This window comes from Engraulis encrasicolus, chromosome 14 (genome assembly GCF_034702125.1).
Source record: "Engraulis encrasicolus isolate BLACKSEA-1 chromosome 14, IST_EnEncr_1.0, whole genome shotgun sequence".
Taxonomy (NCBI): Eukaryota; Metazoa; Chordata; class Actinopteri; order Clupeiformes; family Engraulidae; genus Engraulis; species Engraulis encrasicolus.
The window spans coordinates 45733935-45754953 of NC_085870.1; the positions used below are offsets into that span (position 1 = coordinate 45733935).

The window sequence follows — 21019 nt, forward strand, 5'->3', positions numbered from 1 at the left end:
CCAAGAGGAAGAAATGAAGAGGCGCAAAGAAAAGCACAAAGAAATGCGGACAGGACAGCAAACGGAGAGCCAGAGAATCCACCAGCTGGTGTTGAAGTGGGAGAAGGAGGTGCAGGAGCTAAAGGAGAGGATCTTTAGGGAGGAGGAGGCCTATCGAGAGCAAATGAAAAAGCTTGAGAAAAAAGGAGAGGCCATCAAGTAAATGGAAGCTGAAAGACTGGCTGAGCTGGAGAGGGTGAGGCAAGTGAAGAGCGAGGAGATGAGGCAGAGGAGAGAGGCTGTGATGCAGAGCGAAGCTGAGAGGCAAGCACAGCTGGAGAAAGAGTGGGAGGTCAAGAGAAGGCAGAGGAGAGAGGGGAATTGAGAACAAACACACACACACATGCACGCACTCACACCCACATGCACGCACACACACACATCAAGAGGAGGAGCTATTAACACACACACACACACACACACACACACACACACACACACACACACACACACACACACACACACACACACACACACACACACACGCACACACACACAAAATATAAAAAGCTCAATAAAAATATACATGTTTTTTTAAATAGTTTTTAATAATCGGAACATGTTTGGGGTAAAGTCAAACAATGGTGAAAAACATTAATGAGAGCCCAGTTGGCTGTCTGCCACCTAGACGATACCTTCAGCGAAGAGGGCCTGTGTGCAATTGTTCTGCCACTGTGTGTGAGTGTGTGTAGCCTGCAGTTTTGGAAAGGTGAAGTGAAGTGTGTGAGGAGTGGACAGTTTGACAGTCTGCTGACTCAGTGTAGTAGGGTGAGAGGGAGGTGAGACACTGAAGTCTGGACCAGGTAGCTGCATTGTTAGAGTGTCGTGATCTGTCCAATTCCCTTATAGCCTTTCTAAGCATGAGCAAAATGCACAAAAATGCATTTCCAAATAAAGTAGCCTAATACTCAATAGTGTATCAAAAGACCTATAGTATGTACGTATCAATACCAACTATCAACACTAATATCATTTTTACATTATAGTGCTACTGGCCATCCCTCGTACAAATAAATTCTGCATCACCATATTTTGGAATAAAAGACTAGAAGATTATACTGAAGATTAGATTAATCCTTTAATTTGCAGTTCTTGGCATACGATGTATTACAAAACAGAATGCTTTTTTAGATATAACATATATTCATTAAAATGTATTAATTTTACATAAAAGTGCATTGGTCATGACGTTCCCTCTTAGTTGCGCATTAAACACAAGTTTTGTCCTCTTTCCTGAAACAACAGAACAACTGCATGTTTTAATAGTCACATAAGTGTGATAGCACCAAAAGCTTTTCTCTTTTTCTGTACAAATAACATCAATCAGACTCATTTTTTACACCTCATTGCAGATAAGATACAGGTTACACCACTTCATTTTTAAAACATTAATTAGATCAACATTCGCTCTTGCAGTTAGGCTCCTGTATTTTGGGGTAGTTGGTGACTTAGATACAGAAAATCAGATTAAGAAAAGGTGTAATGTGTTGAAATGGCCACTGTGTGTCACTGTGAATATAGTCTATCGCAGGGCTGGGGAACCTTTTTCATTCAAGGGGCCACTTCAAATTCCTCCAAGGGCCATACTATGAACACAAACCAGGATTTCCCCTGCACTTTAGGCCTATATTGAAGGCAGCCACCTTTAAAACTGTCCCCTGAATATAACTTAATTGTATTGTAAATGTAATTTCTAAGATTCCATTATGAAAAATGTCATATTTCATAAATTCTATTGGGGGCCGAATAAAACATAAACGGCCCTCGAGACATAGGTTCTCCACCCCTGGTCCATCTATACACATCCTAATACATAACTCCATCTGCTGCTAGTACCTGAATGAGATGACAGTGACAGTGAAATCATTCTGATGGATGAAACAGGTGGTAGGCATACAGGTTGAGACAGGGCCGTATTAAGACAGTATGGTGCCCCTGGAAATGTGGGAACTACACCTCAGAGGTGCCCCCTTTATAAGAAATGTTAGTAGCCTAAAGCTTGTGTCATTTTGTGTCCTCTCAATGGCATTAAGTGCTTTGATTACTTCTGAGCATTCGGTGATTGCCATTAGAGTGTGAGAAATACCCATTTTAATTTTATGTGTGTGTGTGTGTGTGTGTGTGTGTGTGTGTGTGTGTGTGTGTGTGTGTGTGTGTGTGTGTGTGTGTGTGTGTGTGTGTGTGTGTGTGTGTGCCTCCTAAGCATATTTAGAATATACTGTAGGCATTGTTGACAGTGACATTATGAGTGCCTTCTGTATGTGTAAGTGCATTCCGGGTAATAGTGTCTGGCCTCTGTTCTGTGGACAAACCTTGGTAGACAAACAAAACAAAGGATGAAATATCCTAATAAAGGTTTTGATTAAGGAAATGGCTACTGTAAATTGATCTTCTTATAGGATCATTTATTATTTTAAATAGTTGTCTTTGGGCATTTTAGCCTTTATTGAGACATGTCAGTCAAAGATGGAGACAGGAAATAAGTGGGTGAGAGAGGGAGAGAGAGAAAGAGGCATGGCAGGATTGGCATAGGACTCAGACCGGACTCGAACCTGGGTCCCCATGCACATGGTATGGGTTCCTTTGGCCAGGCCATGCCGTCCTAGTGGCGCGACACCTTCTGCGTTGCTTCTATTCATGCCAGGAGCAATACAAATATTGTTTCGCTCTGGAGAAATCGGAAACACCACCCACTTTGTCGGGAAGCAATCACCTTTGAGCAGCTCCAACGTCCCTGGGAAGAGGCGTGTTCAAGGCAGTGACATGGTTTAAGCAGAGACGTTCTATTGGGACTAAGAAAATGTTTGGTTTAAACTTTGGCACAGCCTTTTCTGGCCTCGACCAGTAGCAAGCCAAAAGGAGGCAGGTCAACCAGGACGTTTGGGAAACGTTATTTGTTATCTTTTTGATCAGACCAACATCTCGGTACGAAATTTGAAAGTCGATGATAATCAGCCAAGGGTGCCTTAGCACAGTGAGCCACAGACTCGCCCTAATAGAATTATGACTTTCATCAACTATGGGCCTGGCACATGTATTTTTTATTATAATGTTGACCTTGGAACAGGGCCACAGAACACATATCTGACAATATCCGTAACAAGAATTCAACAAGTCCTTCGTGGGTTGACCAGTAGCACAGCATGGTGCAAAAAAATAAAATAAACAAATTACCATTTGATGTTCCCGGACCATCATTGGTACCTCTACCCACACCATCATGCACCTCTATCCTTTCAGACTGATCCGAAATGTTGTGGTTGTCAGTTGACCTATACTTACTGTTATTCATGACCTTAGCTGCAGATACATTCAAGCTCCTAGCATAAAAAAACAACAATATTGAATTCCTAATCTACAAGGGCAGAATCCTGGAGCGCAGAGAAGCAACAGCAAGACTGAAGGGTGGGGGTTGCAGAGTGAGAAGACGCCGTCTTATTTCCCAGCAGAGGGAGGGCCTTGGATTTTGCTGCTCTTGAATTCAAAGTGAGTGCGAAGAACAGGACATCCACAACCAAGCTCCGGCAGCCAGGTGACAAGGTCAGATTCAGCCAGGAGACATCCACAAGATTGGAGAGAAAGGAGAGAGCTGGACAAAATACAATTGGGAATGTTACTGTAAAGCTGACCGTTGTATATCACAATACATTTTAGTACACTCGGCTTCTGTCTTTTTATCCAAGCAACTTCAAGTTATTTACATACGTTTGTTTTAGGGCATTTGTTACAGTTCTTGGGACAATGTGGTTTCAGGTGCCACTTAGGGTAGTGGATCTGAAAAGGTAACATTCCAAGTATTATGCTAATTCCCTAACCAGTAGACCACAACTACCCTTACAAATGTCAAGCTGAGACATGTTTTTAAATACTTTGGTGTGTACACAGCTACCACAGTACACAGCTGCACACTGCAGATAGATGTTCAAGGTTGATAAGTGTAAATGCAGGCATGCATGCATAACGAATGAGCAAAGCTGTGTTTGGATTACCAGTAAGAACGACATTTAAATTAGATCGTTGAAGGCCTCACACTGAGCACCAGAGACTACCATTATTATTTTTTCCATGTGAAGATTTCACATTTAACTCTTTTTTTTTGTTGCTGTGGGCACTTTTCATTTACAAAATGAAATGTAACACTTTTTTTTCCTGTGGGCCCTTTTCATTTACAAGTACAAAATGGATTTCTCTACGAAACGTGAGCAGATAAAAGAATACCAACACATGGTGCTTGATCTGTGTCATGAGTGTTACACAATGAAAGCATTCAAACCTTAATGCCTGTGTGTGCAGCACAGGCCCTCCCCCCGCGCTGTCTTGTAGACGGGCGATACGCACACCCGACTGTTGGGTGCCAGGTTGGTGAGGAAGGTGGATACAGAGCTGGGTGGCAGATACTGGGAGGAAGATGATGATGACGATGAGGAGGATGATGATGATGATGATGATGATGAAGAATGGTACCCAGAGGACGAGGATGTAGTTTTGTCCCAGCTCACCCAGTATCCCTCGACTCTATCAGCACGACCACGCCACTCCACCTTCACCGAGTCCTGGCCAGCAGGTTTCAGACGGAGGTCCTCCAGAGGCAATAGCACTGAGAGAGAGAGAGAGAGAGAGAGAGAGAGAGAGAGAGAGAGAGAGAGAGAGAGAGTTAAAAATCATCACATGAAAGATAGTGTGTGTACTATACGATATGGAAAGAAGGTGAAGGAAGATAAACACGAGTGGGAAGAGGGGAGATTTACACAGACATAGAGGAAGATGAAAAGAGAGATGAAGAGAAGAGGTGAAGAGAGGAGGAATGTAAAAAAGATTTTAGAAAGTGAGAAGCATGAGTAAAGAGTAGCTTCGCAATATGAGAAGAAGGTGAGAGAAGGTGATATGAGGCTTGGAATGGGGGGGGAAAAAGACGCAAGGGAGAGAAAGTGAGATTAGCTTGATGCAGGTTGACGTGAAGCAGGAGAAGGATAGGGGATGATAGATGGACGGAGAGAATAAGACATAGGGAAAGATAGACGAGTGGGGAGGGGAGATGGAGGGATAGGAGACAGTACACAGATGAGGAGAAGGTGGAGGGTGTGACATCTGATGAGATAAGAATAGACATGATTTAGTCTGGGTGTAACACAGCTCCTCCAGTTCAACAAGGTAAAGCATCTGGGCTCCAGAAAGAAGAGTGCTGTTTAAGTAGAACTCCCACTTTAGTTAAAAAATAAATAGGAAAGAAAAGACGAAAGATTCCAAATGCTACCTCAACCCTCTGTAGGAGAACACCAGTAATAAATCATGCCGTGTCAAGGTCATCGAATTTTAGAAGACGCATCACTTTGCTTGCAAATGAGGTCTGAATGGTACTCCTCAAAAGAGGGCCATTTTGGATCGTCTAAATTATGTATAACATCTTCAGGGCTAGAGGTGGGGTTCCTCTCTATTTAAAAAAATAAAATAAAAAAATCTTCCCGACCTTTTGATACTTCTTCCTCTGGCAACGTGCCTTGTCATTCATCACTCCTAACTGTTGCAGGCACTAATGAAATGCTCATCCTTCAGGGGGTGCCACATCATGCACGAGACGGAGGCATCCTCTGGGTACAGAAATCCATTTGGAACGCAAGCGCAGCGCTGCAGCGTTTCATTGAGATTGCAGTAGACACATCATGTCTTACAGTGAGAAGACAAGGGCAGTGATATGTGGTCTGAATGTATTTATCCTTTTATTGTGATTGTGCGATTTGGTGCCTATAGACTGCTGTCAGCTGCTGAGGGAGCGCAGTGATTCATCACATATTGAGAACACTGAGCAAGAATATTCATTGGTGTGTCTCTGTGTATCTATCACTGGTTGTTTGGCTTCGATTTCGAGCTTGGCAGTTTTGTGATTGTGTTTTTCGTAAATGTGTTTGTGAGGAGCTGATGGTGAGGGCCGGGTCCATTTCACAGAGGTACTGCCCATTGCACAATAGCTATTGCGGGGTGTGAACACTAAACAGCTTAACATCCCAGTCCACCTCATACCTCAAGCAAATAACATGGTGAGCTCGACAGCAATTGGGATCTGCATGTGTAATGAAACACTTAATCCACCCTTATAATAAACAAACTACTAAAATGACTTCACTTCAATGCTCTGGCTAGCACATAATTAACAGTTAGTGAATGATATCCATCCTTATCTGGCCTTTGTTGATCTAGTCTCTCTACGGCATGCTAAGCAGGTAACAACAGCTGCTATTAAATCTGCATTATATTCCCCTCTGACATTTCAACTGACAGACTAAATCTTGAGAGCTCACTGTTTTGGTCTCAGGTATTACCCCTGGAGAGAGAAATAAACTGGCTGAGTGTGGTGCATTTTCCACCCGAGCAGTCAGCTCATCGCATTGCAAAGAGTGTTTCGGGTGATGTAATAACGGGGATTTGAAAAGCTGCCGCAGCAACGTGATTGCTTTCGTCAGCATCTCCCTGCCTGCTACAACAAAATTGCCTTTTATCAGAAGTGATGTTGAATTTCATCTTTTGTCTTGAAACCTGGGTGGAGACCTCATCCCCTTCACACGTCTAAAAAAAAGTCATTTTTCATTTTAAAAACACATCACAGCAAAGGGATGATTCTATTACTTTTGTTTTTCTGTTCCCCGTGAGTAAGGTGTCTCAGACAAACACATCTCAATGGCTCACCTTCAAAAAAAGGAAGATTGAGGGGAACAGAGGGGACTAATAATGTCAGTCTAGAATAGATGCATTGCAGCGCCGCAATGCATGAAGACAGAAAGGGCTCTCTAACAGAACACCTTTCTGAAGATGTTATTTTTTTTAAGTGGGGTATTTCAAATAATGGGCCGTGACACAGTAATACACCTGCCTTTCTTTCTATCTATCTACTCCATTTGGAGACTCAAGAGAGTAAGCTGAAGGGAGGTGGGCCAGCTGAAGATTGCAGCTCTACACAGTCAAATCTGCAGTGCTAGAACACGTAGTTAGAGCACATAGCCCTTTCATGCAGAGAGGCTCTGATGACTATTTTCTGGAAAATCTGAACTATTTGTTGAAAAAGATTAACTGCAACACACAGACATTACTTCTTCAGTAACAGTTTCGGACATGGTCATTACCATTTTGGTGACAATGTTATACTGTAACTGCCTCTACATGAAAAGGTTAAAGACTAAAGGTATGACCAATGCTGACCAGTTTTTTTGTCTAACTTCCAGGCATTTTGGGTATGCCCTTATAGATAGGAAGGTATAGTATGTGGGAGAAACAGACCTGGGTTTCTCTGATCCATGCTCCGGTACCCAAACACAGCAACATTAACCGTGCACTAGAGAGTGTTAAGGATAGAATCTCTGCTGCCTTACCCTCCTGAGTGCATGCTTTGACCGACATGGCGGTCTCCTGGCCGTCCAAGAGCTGTGCGCTGACCGTCACCAGGTACTGTGAGTTGGGTTGCAGCTGGGTCAGCAGGGTGGTGTTCTCGTGGTTCCTCAGCACCACCGTTTGGACCTGTCCCCCGGGCAGGACCGCATACTCCACCTGGTAGCGCCGGACCCGACTGGGCTCCACCGGGCCCCAGCTCACGCGCACACGGTCAGAGCCCGAGTCGGAAATGGAGACCGTGGTCGGATTTCTGAACTGGACAATCGGAACATCTGAAAAGCACATGGAGAGTTGGATCAGCATTAAGAAGGATCTTTTGGTTAACGCATTTCCTTCTGTTTCTGAACGTATCTAAGCACTGTGGCACTTTTTAGTCATGTGCACAGAGTCTAGTCTAGTACAGCATACTGCGCTATGTCGGCCGGTCTGTGTCTTGTCTGTGTTTTTTGAGAGTTTGCACAACTTAGGTCAGGTGACCCTGTTCTGTTCTTGCGACCTTGGGAATATTCTTATGTAATGTGGTATCAGAGACGTCAGTCAGAGTAAAACCTCTTGCAGAAATTTCATTAAACCAGATTTGAATCTGCTGAGGGTATAATAAATATGCCAAACAGCTAAATCAGCTACCCAGTGAAGTCACCTGTGTTAGAAGAACAAAGGTGACAGGGTTATTACTTTCTGAGGCGAGGAGTGTGTGATTTATAAGTCATATTATATTGTAGAGACTGCACACCTTGTAGACTGCTCTCCCAGATAATGCAGCAAGACCAGGGGTGCATTTCTGGAAAGCGTAGTTGTTAGCAGTTAGCAACTTTGGTAGTTGCCAATGGGAAATTGCATTGCAACCAACAAAGTAGCTACCATAGTAAGCAACAACGCTTTCCAGAAATGCACCCCAGCCCTGCCTATGATACGGTATCATATCAAAACTATGTCAAATCAAAAGTGCTCTGTGAACATTTCTTCTGACATTGAGACTTTGAGGACATGTTTTCAAGTCAGTAGCAGAGAGAGGATCCGATGAGCTGACATTTAACAAGTGATGTGAATTACTTCCTGACTCTGAATTCCCATCTGCTGCACCATAGTGCAGACATAATCCCATTAAATTGCTGCATCATTTCATTCTCCAATAATAAAATCAATTAATTTTAAGCATCCATAATTCTTCAACACATACTGTTTCGCCGTCTGACAGTTTCATATCCATTTCATTCACCAGTAGGCTAGACTACTGCTCTCTTCTCTGGTCTGCCAAAAAATGAATTGACAAATTGCAACTCATTCAAAATTCTGCGGCAAGAATCCTAACAAGAACCAGAATGAGAGAGCACATCAGTCCTGTCTTGGCAGACCTGCACTGGTTACCTGTCTCATACAGAATCGACTTTAAGATTCTGCTGACAGTATTTAAAGCATTAAATGGACTTGCCCCTAGTTATATCTCTGATATGCTCTCTTTTTATGCCCCTGCGCGAGCTCTCAGGTCCACTGATGCCAAGCTGCAACAGAAGATCGGCGACGCCGCGTTCGTTTGCTATGCGCCCAAGAGATGGAACGCCCTCCCCATCGAGATCCGATCAGCCAGCTCCGTCGACTCCTTCAAGAAGCAGCTGAAGACCCACCTCTTCATCCTTGCCAACTCCTAGCTGCCAAGGCGTCACAGTGTCCCAGCTGCCGCAGCGTCCTTACTGCTCACAACCAGCCCTGGCAGGGGGCTCCCCTAGGTGGCCGCTGGTCTCTGCCTGAGGTTTCTTCCTGACTATAGGTTTTTTTTTCTCAGACCTCACTGAGCTTCTTTTCCCCCTACAAACTATGATTCAAGCGAAAGAAAGTTTTTCCTCACCCCTGATGCCACCAGGGGCCGCATCTGAGCGCCCAATCTCTGTGTGACTATCTATGACTTATGCTAGGCCCAGCCACTATGGACCTTACGCATCTAAGAATCCTGGTCCTAACCTACGTTGACCTTATGACTCTACAATCTCTATCTATCTCTTCTTTCTCTGCCTTCCTGCTATTTCTGCCTCTCCTCTATACCGCTCCTTTTAAATCCATCTCTAACAATGATGTTTTTTTTCATTTGTTAAGCACTTTGAGTTGCATGCCTTGTATGATACAGTGCTATACAAATACAATTATTATTATTATTATTATATCATCCATCCATCTATATGGCCCATCACACCTCTCTCTCTCTCTCTCTCTCTCTCTCTCTCTCTCTCTCTCCTCTCTCTCTCTCCTCTCTCTCTCTCTCTCTCTCTCTCTCTCTCTCTCTCTCTCTCTCTCTCTCTCTCTCTCTCTCTCTCCCTCTCTCAATTCCCCTTTTGCTTCCTTCATTCCCTCCTCACCAGGTTGCCCCAATGTCTTAGTCCAACTCCTCCTTCTCCCAACCTTTTCTTTCCTTATCTATCTTTCTCACACTCCAGCTATCCCCCCTCCCCCTCTCCTCTCTCTCTCTCTCTCTCTCTCTCTCTCTCTCTCTCTCTCTCTCTCTCTCTCTCTCTCTCTCTCTCTCTCTCTCTCTCTCTCTTTATCTCTCTTCTGGGGCATCATTCCCCCTTTCTCATACTTTAGCTGGTGGTGTCTTGCTGCTAATGTGGTGTAGTGCTGTAGCTGCAGGGGGATCAGGGAGCGAGTGGAGATGGGTGAGGGAGCTGATTTGTCATTCCCTCCCTTCTTATCCTTCTTCTTCTTTCCTCTCCTCTCACTCCGCCCCCCCCTCCATTACATTCGCCTTATCTGTCTCACACTCCACTTCCCTCTCTCCCCCGCCCCTCTCACTGTTTCCGCCTCCTCCTTTAGGTTCACTACTGAAAGAATCTGAATATTGCCCCCAATCTGATACATTACATTTGGATCTCCATACATTGTTTTATCCATGAAGGAGCAACTCTCTTAGTTTGTAAGAGGCAATAAAGGTTCGTTTCCCAATAAGCCTCTAGGGGATAGTTATGAATCACTGGTGCTGATTGCTATTGGCTAAAACTATCATTGTATGTGACATCATCCAATGTGACCTCATTTCCTGTGGAGGTCTTTTTAAGTTCAGCCACTGGCATTGTTCTGCCCTTTTTGCCCTCTTCTTTGTCTGTACCAGTACCTGTTAACACCTCATTGGAGAGAGGGGGTGGGGAGGCCTGTGGACAGGCCTTTGGGGTCTAATGGCCTCCTCTCCCCCTCTCTCAAGCCAATAAACCTTGCATTTCTGAATTCCAACTATTGCACTGGATCTGGTCTTAAATATTAATTAGTAGTAAAACCTAGATACTATCACTTCTTACTAGACTTTTCTCATAGACCTATTTTGCTCTCTTTCCTTCACGTGTTTTTCATCTTTCTCCTTCTTTCACTCTCTCTCTCTATTGTTTTACTCCATAATGTCTGAAGCTTATAACTCTCATTCTTCTCTCTCTCTCTCTCTCTCTCTCTCTCTCTCTCTCTCTCTCTCTCTCTCTCTCTCTCTCTCTCTCTCTCTCTCTCTCTCTCTCTCTCTCTCTCTCTCTCTCTCCCCTCTCTCTCTCTGTTGACTCCTCTATCTCTAGCATAAAGTAACTCGTCCTTCATCCTTCATCCTTGATGCTTCATCCCACCCCCTCTCTCTCACCCGACAGTGTGGTAAAGCTGACGCTGAGGGTCTTGAGTGGCTGCTGGTTGGTCTCCGGTGTGAGAGAGGCCGTGTACTCGGTGCCGGGCCTCAGATTGGTGAGCTGCAGCTGGCTGGAGTCTCCACGCAAGGTCCGTCTGACCGGCCTCTGTCCTCCCGCCGTGGACCTGTAGTGCAGCTCGTAGGTGCCCGTACTGGCGGTCAGCACCGGCCTCCACTGCAGCACGGCCGTGGTCTTGGTGACGTCACGCACCTGGAGCCGGTCGGCACGGATGACCTCTGAAACACAGTCATTACTTTAAAGTTTACAGGTGCCATGTGGGATTATACACAATGATTGTCCTTTCCTACTCCACACCAGTGAGGGGCAGCATAGACGAATGATTTGTGAGGAAATGTGTCCATAGAGGTAGAACATTAAAGTAGAGATGGCAATTATCGACAGCACTGAAAATGGCAAGCACAACCTTCATCTTCTGTAGGTAGGCTTGTGCTCGTCAGTCAATGCAAATCAACGGAAAACATGCCCACCTCTGTCAAAAATGGCCTAAAACTGTGTGAATAAGAAGTGACACATTACGTAATCAAGGACCACATTTGAAATGCAAAATATCTACTTAAATCATATGAGTCGATAAAATACATTTTAAAATCAGTTCATATTAGTTAGATATTTAGCAGCACTTTTCAACTATTGTCTTCGTATAGTGTGTCGAAGGTGAGCCCCTTCTCCATTCATTTACACTGCTCAGGTTTACCAAGTAATGGCTGCCAAGATTGCCTTGAATAATTGGGTGGTGTCACATTCATATAATGTTAAGAACAACAGATACATGCCAAACAGCTTGGCTGATATTTATATATGGCCACCTCAAATATAAATTGGTATGGCAAGACTGGGCAGGCTGACATATGTCAGTTGTACACTAAATCTGGAGGAGATCTCTGCAATGATACACACTGTGAGTGACACACAGAACTTTTATTTGATTATTTCTTCACATTCCTCTGGTATGTCTGCAATATAGTTGAAGTTTGCAATACTCAAATATCACATATGAGTTTGCGCAGAGCCTCTGTTATAACTTTATTGTGACCAAAAGTGTGATTTCCAAGTCTTAATATTCACTTACGGCTTTCTGTAATGTCATGGTAATGTCGTTATAATGTAGTTGAGCGTTTTTGGCAAAGCGTAAATGGGCCCAACACGCCGGCGGGCCCATCTGCACAAAGAGGCTAAAAGGGGATATCATAGAGATGGCAGTCATGGCAGTTGGGCGTCAGTTAGAAGGGAGGCAGATTTGTATTCCAGTGAGCATAATATGGGCAATCATGGATGGTCTCCAGTGCCCACTCCCACTCCTGCGCTGGGGAAAAAAATGTCTGCTAATTGCAATGTAATGTCACTGTGACTACAACCGTCGAACATTCATTACATTTCATTACATTGCTAGCATATCAGCAGCACAGCTTGTTTCATGCATTTCAATTGCTTCAAAACATGGCACGGCTACGGTTGTATGAGAAGCTGAATGCCACCAAACATATTAGGCCGCTCGGTACATATTCCAGTGTTAATTCAACCCTTAGACAGTTGGGATATCACTAAAGGGTGTTAATTCAACACTTGCAGAGTAGGGCAAACATTTCTCTCTCAGCTCTCCCCAGAGAGACGCCATAACCTGTGATGTTAAAGCAATGCCATTTACATTCACTCATTAAGCCGAACTGCAAATGGGATTTCTGCATTACTGATGCTAGCGTGAGTGAGGCGTCGTCCACCACATCACAGTCTGCGTCTGCAATTCTAACAGCTCTCATTCGTATTCACTGCTCAATCAGAACTGAAAATTGCTTTTCAACTGAGCGAGCACTATAGACCCCAATTCTGTTTTTGATGATGCAGAAGAGAGTTAGCAGAGAGAGGAAACTGGGAGTGTGTGAACTGTTTTTAGCATTAAACCATTCAAAACGCTGAATTGGTAGTAATAGTGTGACTCTTCATCATCAGAGAGACAGAGAGAGCGGGCAGGAGAGAGGAAGGGAGAGAGAAAGTTGAACAGAGAACATGGAGAAAGCGCGATAGAAAATCTAAAGGAACAAAAATGAAAGAACACATTGCCAGTGTTCATTAAAAGTATTAAATGTGTGAAAACGCCTCATGCAATGGAGGGCTGTGGAAACCTCTGTCAAGGGGCTATTATCCTTCTGACTGACAAACTTGCTCTCGGTCACAGCTGCACTGTTCTCCATCGGCTGAATCTGAAAGCAGTCATTACTTGTCGGTAATGAAAATTGTTACATTGGGCTTAAAAGGGCACATGCGACTTGTAAGTGGCCATTATGTTGGAGCAGGGCTTAGGGTGCTGCGTTTCACACAGACAAGGCTTTTCAAGAGTTTGAAATCAGTCTGAGAGAACACACACACACACACACACACACACACACACACACACACACACACACACACACACACACACACACACACACACACACACACACACACACACACACACACACACACACACACACACACACACACACACACAATGTACACCCGCGCACACACATCCACATCCATCCACCCCAGGCACAAAAAAATCACACTTTGAACACATATAATAGAACTACATTGCATATTCACACGAGCATGTTGCAAGCCACACAGACATGCTCGTACACACACACACACACACACACACACACACACACACACACACACACACACACACACACACACACACGTAATTTCTTATGAGCCTCAAATCAGGCACCTGATGAAATGAAATTATCTGTGTGTCCTGTCCACACATTCTCATCTCCTGGCCCAGCTGCCTCGTCCATCCCTCGCTCGCTCGCTCGCCCGCCCTCATACGGTCAGCACATTAATATATCCCACCCGTCTACCTCCTTTCATCATCCTTTCATCATATTTCTCTCTCTTTCTCTCTTTTTTTCTCTCTCTCTGTCTTTACACAATCAGTTTCTCGTTCTCATTACATTTCTGACCTCTCCATCCTTGTTCTCTCGCCGTCTCCACTTGTCAAGCTCTTAATCTTCTCATCCCCTCTCTGTTCAATTTCTCTGCCTCCTATTTGTCACTAAGCCTATCATTTGTTCTCCTCCTTGTTCCCCCGCATTAAACTTTGTGACTGGGTTAGATTGTTTACACCCGCATTTCAGCTTTGTAGTATTATGTCTTTCATTCCACTCGCTTGAATTTGAATATTGCAAATAATGCCCGTCTGTTAGCCCAATAACAACAAACCTTGTGGCGCTCAAACAGCGTGAACACACTCTCATTTTCTCCATAGTCTGATGCTTTCATATGGCAAATCTATTCTTTTTTTTGGGATATGCACAGTTTCATTGTTTTGCAGACTTACTGCACATGGCATCTCCGGTAAACCAACAAAGTATTTGCTGAAAAACTCTATACTATGGCATGACATAGTGTTACCAGTAACGGATTACTGTAAGACTTGGTCATTGCCATTATGGTGACAACAAGCTTGTAATAGAGGCTCTACATGAAGCCTTTAATTATAGTCTTAAGCCTGGCTCAAACTACACGACTAGCGATTATGTGTCCGATTTTGACGTCGGGGTGCACCACACACTAGAAGAGAATCGCAACTGTCAATCTTATCGCTGCCACCGAGACAATGCCTGACGTTCTATTTCCAGTCGCAAATATCAAACAGTGTTTGATTTCTACGACTTGCGATCGGCGACTCTCTGAGCTGCTAAAGTTCTATCTTAGAACGTCGCACACGACGAGGAAATCTTCCCCGACAATCGCTTGCGATGGTTCTGGGGGATAACGTTCCAGCGATTGTCGTAAGGGGGGTTTTCAGCCGAGAATCGGGCCGATAGTCGCGTAGTTTGAGCCAGGCTTAAGGCAGCTGTGGCCAAATTGGTTAGGTGTGTGTACTTTGGATCAGAGCTCTGCAGATTCGAATCCTATCGTTAGTAATAGGAAAAATGTGTATCCCCACATCTTCATACTGTATATAGCTGAAGTGCCTTCACATTTCTTCAGGAACTGTAACCAATACTCTGTGTATAATAACTGTAAGCGCTTTGGATAAAAGTGGCAGAAGTGTAACGTTATCTCTTAGCCTGGAAATTCCCATGCTACCTTGTGTGCTCATTCTGAAGGACAGCCTGGAATCCCTGGCTGAAACTTTTGCCCGAATTTGGGACCCACCCAACCACCAGCTTTTGGAACCAGCTTTCCAACATTTAGGGTTTTGAACTTTTGTTTCCGTTTTGGACTTTTTTCGTTTTTCCTAACCTTTGTAGATTTCCCTCTTGTATACCCTGTTGGCTATGTTCTTGTGTTATGTTCTAGTTCTATGTTCATATGTTCTATCCTCCTGTCATGTTCTGTGCCTTTGTTTTAATTCTTGTGTCTTTGTTTTGCTCTGCCGTGTGCTTCAGTTGCCTTTCCTGTTCAATGCCAGCCTATAAAGAATATTTCTTTATGATCTATAAGCAAATTATCATTCATTCACAGTGTGACAACGAGAACGATGTCAAACGTGAGAACGATGTCAAAACATCAGAGAATTCTGGACAAGCAAGGCCTCAGGTAGCCCTCAGTAACCCTTGGTAGCCCCAAGACCCAGAAAAGTTGGGGACCCCTTCTTTAGATCGACTTCCCCTGTGCCAAAATGATTAGATGTTTGACCCCTCATGGTTCCCAGACTATATCTCACTAGTTGTGTCTTACCAATGATGGCATCTCTGAGGTCCTCTGTGATGATGGAGATGTCGTCCACGTCCACAAAGTGCAGGTGATCCTCGACGGGCGGTGACACCACGCGGCGGAGCACCTGGTAGTTCCCCGACCCCGTGGAGAGTGCCATCACGGTGACGCCCGCCTGCCGCAGCTCCTCCATGGGCTCGTGTATCGGGCCCGGCTCCACGCCGTCAGTCAGCCACAGGAGCACCTTGGGAGGCCCCCCTTATACACAACAAAAATTATATAACATCACACAATATATAGGCCTACAGTACAGTGAGATATCATGTTATATCATATTTTGTAATAGGCCTGATCTAATGTATGGATGTCACACTGAAAATGGGAACAAAATTGCAGTAACTCCATCACATATTGTATGGTGTAGTATGTATTCAATCAGTGTGGTAGATGTACTTCCAAAATCTAATTCTATTGCAATATGAAATCATTATCAGCATAATTATCATCATAATAACATGAAGCAGATCCCTCACCTCCACCACCACCTCCTCCTGCCCCTGGCCGGACGCCCAGCATGGTTTGAGCCAGCCGCAGGGCGCTGGCCGTGTTGGTGTCCCCCTGCAGCTGCTGCGTGCGGCGGATGGCGCGCTCCAGCGCAGCCTGGCTGGTGTGGGTGTCCAGGCCAAACTCCACGCGCGGCTCCGTGCCCACCTGCAGCAGGCCCACGCGCACGCGGCCGCGGCCCAGCAGGAAGGGACGCATCAGGTCGGACAGGAAGTGCACCATGTTGGCAAACTCGTACGCCGCCACACTGCTGGAGGCGTCCAGCACGATGATGACGTCACCCTCGCAGCAGTCGCCCACTGCAGACGGACGGACGGACAGATGAGGAGGAGGGAGAGAATGAGAGAGTAAGAGGGAGATAGAGGTAATAGAGTTGTTACTACACATGTAGTGGTAATGTTACGTGTTACAGTTTGGATAGATGAGATCATAATACATTTCTAAATATAAACATAATTACATTTCTAAATATTGTCCTGTCTTTATTTCAATGTCTGCTCTCACAGCAGTCGCCCGAGGATGGACGGATGGAACGAGGGAGAGGGGGGGAAAGAGAGAGCACGAGAAAAAAAGATATAGGTTAAAAGATAGGTAACACTTTAAAACAACTTATTTGACAATTATTAATGAACTAATTCTAAAACAAATTATTTACAAATGCTTGTAAATGAGTAAGAACCCTCCTATGGCTGCACAGCGTAGTGAGAAACACCTCCTACTGGATGGGTTTCTTTAACTTCAGCAGCGGTGCCCAAATGTTTTCCCTGCGCACCCCCTTTTACATTTCAATGTGGTTCGCGCACCCCCTAAGAGAATGTTTCACAGCCGCACATTTTGGGCAATCCTCAGTTCCAATCGACCTGACATTTTTTGTGCCATCATTACAATGGAACTTGTTACATGACAAGTCTAGGAGATATAAATTACACTTCCGATGGATCCTTCCAGCATACGATTCATCAAACAATTAAAACTACCCGACGTTCATTATAATGTTGGATAAAAAAACACATATCCACCATTGCTCTATTCAGCTCGCACACCGTCTTGTGACAGGCCGCGCACCCCCAAGGCTGCACACACCACAGTTTGGGAAACCCTGAGCTACAGGACACTTCTTTATCCAGTGGTCTCATCTCTTTTGCTCTTTGGAGGACTGCTGCAGCTGTGCTGTGTCTGCTTTCTTAACATAATATTTCTTAATCATTTACAAACATTTGTTAATCTTTTATTTATAAGTAATTGATCATTTACAAAATGTTTGCTTGGTTATTTAAGGTGTTATTCTAAAGTGTTACTAAAGGATGTAATGACACTTCATACATTGATGTTACTTGTTACACTTTGGATGGTTAAGACCAAGTTGTGATGAATAGTCTTAGGCACATCATCAGTGATAGTACCTGGGGTCACGTTTTTTTTTTTTTTTTTTTGGGGGGGGGGTGGGGGGGTCTTTCAATATCAGACCTCCTCACCCTGGCAAGTGCTTACACTTCAAGGAAGTCCCAAACAGCTTCGGAGGTGGCTGTTGACCCTCCTCTCAATGCCACAATACCTTTTATTACTACATGTGTTCTATCTTGCATTTTAATGCTTGCCCTGTCTTTGTCTCTGCATGGCACTGTGACAAAAGTAATTTTGATATTTGCATTTGTCTAGTACATGTGAGGAAATTGTCAAGGAGGCTGACTTTGATTTCAAGGATGCAGAAAGAGGGAAGGAGAAGGTGAGAGAAAGACGGAAGAGGAGGATGAAAGGGAAGAGGATGAGGAAGGGGAGAAGGATGGACCAATGGACCAAGACCTCCTCACCCTGGCAAGTGCTTACACTTCAAGGAAGTCCCAAACAGCTTCGGAGGTGGCTGTTGACCCTCCTCTCAATGCCACAATACCTTTTATTACTACATGTGTTCTATCTTGCATTTTAATGCTTGCCCTGTCTTTGTCTCTGCATGGCACTGTGACAAAAGTAATTTTGATATTTGCATTTGTCTAGTACATGTGAGGAAATTGTCAAGGAGGCTGACTTTGATTTCAAGGATGCAGAAAGAGGGAAGGAGAAGGTGAGAGAAAGACAGAAGAGGAGGATGAAAAGGAAGAGGATGAGGAAGGGGAGAAGGATGGACCAAGAGAAAGACAGGTGCATGGAAGATGCAACAGAGGGGGGTGAGAAATTGGAGATCGAGAGAAGAGCATGAGGAGAGAAGGGAAAAAAGAGAGTGAGAGAGTGAGACAGAAGCAGAGGATGTAGTAGAGAATGATAATGAAGTACAGACAGGAGCAATAAACATAGAGGAAGAGGATAGAAGAGGAAGAAGGAGCAAGGGATGGAGAGAGTGAGAGAAAGACAGAAGGATGAGAAGGGTGATAAATAGACGGATGAGGGAGGAGTGATGGATGAATGGATGGATGGATGGAGAGAGAGAGAGAGACAGAGACAGACGAAGAGAAAGCCAGAGCCCACACACAGAGTGACAGGAGAAAAGAACCTAAAGGAGGGATGACAGGAAGGTAAACACAGTCAATGCTGTCATTATGACAAACAGTGGAAATCCCCCTCCTACAGTGTTTGCCTGTTCCCAGACGGAAAGACATAATGTGCTGCTTTCACTTTAGGGGCTAGCACATTAGAATTCACTGCATTTACTACCGCCAAGGATGAAATACCCATCTCTTACCCGGCCGACAAAACAAATGCAAAGACAAGAAATAAACATATCTCTCTATGTGCAGCAATGGTTGTACGGGTAGTATGGTGGTAATACTTCCAAAAAGACTCTTTTTTATGCTTTCGGGAATAGCACATGAAAAACAAACATAAACATTCTGCATTCATTAAAACAGAACCTATACATATTCTGCAACAAGTGTAAGTAGTTTAGAGTAGAGTATATTTTTTTATTTATTGATGTGCAAGTGCAAAAACGAAGATGTGAAATAGCAATATGTCTAGAAACACAATTATAAATCCTAAAAAACATGCCATGACAGCTTGAAACTCTTAGCAGCACCTACACATGGATTTACATGCAGTGACTTGATTGTCTTTTTAAAAATTGCAATCATAAACTCCATTACACACACGCTGTGATATTTTGTTTACTAACAGTATTATCCTCCACAGGTGTCTCTTGTTGCTCCAGCAACGGCCAGGGCACACATTTGTTTTGTCTAAGTTTAGTTCCTTTTTTTCTCTTGGTTCAACACTGTCATCATGGTGGATTAAATTGAACAGCATCACACTCTATTGAAGCCGAGAGAAAGGGCAGGAATTTCGGGAAAGGAGTGAAAATGTGAAGAGGAGGGGTGTGACGATGAGGTGAGGAGCGGAGAGAGAAAGCTGAGAAGCTTAGGCTTGTCAAACACACACACACACACACACACACACACACACACACACACACACACACACACACACACACACACACACACACACACACACACACACACACACACACCGAGATTCTGTCTGGCGGTGAGAAAATCACATAGGCTCCTGTAAGTTATTGTGTGAGTCTGAATACACTTAATGAGGCAGTAAAACGATGGTACAAGAGTAGAGAGATACTAGCGTGGGAGAGATGGGATGAGGTTTCTGGTCGTTACAGGCCCGGCCCCAGAGCCGGGTTTACCAACAGGCAGAGGTGGAACGTAACTAAGTATTTTTACTTCGTTACTGTACTTAAGTAGTTTTTTCTGGAATTTGTACTTACTTGAGTAAAAATAAAAATGCAGACTTTTACTTTTACTCAATTACATTTTTTGACAATTACTTGTACTTTCTACTCCTTACATTTCTAGGAGAAGACTTTGTTACTAGTTACATTTATCCTAGGTTTTCCTGTTGTGTTTCGTGGATATTTCAGTAGCCTCAGCTGCGGGCAGGGAGGCGGGACCAAGCCCCTCTTCCAAATTGACACCCAGACAGAAAATATACTTTTAAAAACATTAACAGGACTCCATAGTCATGTTCAAATAGAACCGAAAACCGTTGCAGACATTTTTTCCTATTGGATCAAGTAGGTAGACATGGAGAAAGACAGCCATTGCGTGAGTAGGCCTACTTGTACTTTTGTACTGAAAAGTAAATTTAAAAGTTAGTACTTAGGACTTTTACTTAAGTACGTTTTTGGGAAACAACTTTTACTTTCACTTGAGTAATTTTTTCGCAGGGTACTTCTACTTTTACTTAAGTACACAACTTCAGTACTTCTTCCACCTCTGCCAACAGGCAGACGAGGCAATTGCCTGGGGCCCCACCAAAACTGTCCACTATAGGGTCCTCATCAGGCATAGATCCAGGGTGATCGAAACGTTGCTGTTTTGATTTCATGAGCTTTATTTTTTGTAGCTTATTCCGCAGTGTGCAGACCTACCTTCTTCAACTGTCTGACACTTTTGTCTAGCACCTGCAACAAGTGACTTTGGATGTGCGCAGCCTACCCAACACGTAGGGTCCCCCAACAATCAGCCCCACCATGGCAAATATCAACAAAAATAATTAAAGAGGGCCTTTTGTCTATATTTTGCCTAGGCCCCCCCCCCAAATGGGCAGAACAGCCACTGCCCGGCTTGTCCCAGCCCTTCTAGAGTCCTATTTCACTGTAAGTACAGCTAAGCAGGCAGTCCAAAGGTAGACCACAGAACAATGGGGCCTAGCCTAGTCCACGCCTGCACAGGCATGTTCACTGCACACTTATACACCACTCACACACACGC

General features: G+C 44.2%; 1 protein-coding gene across 1 annotated transcript in view; it reads right to left on the minus strand.

Moving 5' to 3' along the window:
- Positions 1–2229: 2229 nt before the first annotated feature.
- The window catches only part of LOC134462736 (von Willebrand factor A domain-containing protein 1-like), a 21755-nt gene continuing 2965 nt past the window's right edge, over positions 2230–21019 (minus strand). The window contains exons 2-7 of the mRNA XM_063215919.1: positions 16271–16600; positions 15762–15995; positions 11027–11305; positions 7401–7691; positions 4313–4636; positions 2230–3628 (exon numbers count right to left, since the gene is read on the minus strand). Of these exons, the coding sequence (XP_063071989.1) occupies positions 4314–4636; positions 7401–7691; positions 11027–11305; positions 15762–15995; positions 16271–16600 (1457 nt within the window). The 3' untranslated portion in view covers positions 2230–3628; position 4313. The remainder of the gene's footprint in view (positions 3629–4312; positions 4637–7400; positions 7692–11026; positions 11306–15761; positions 15996–16270; positions 16601–21019) is intronic.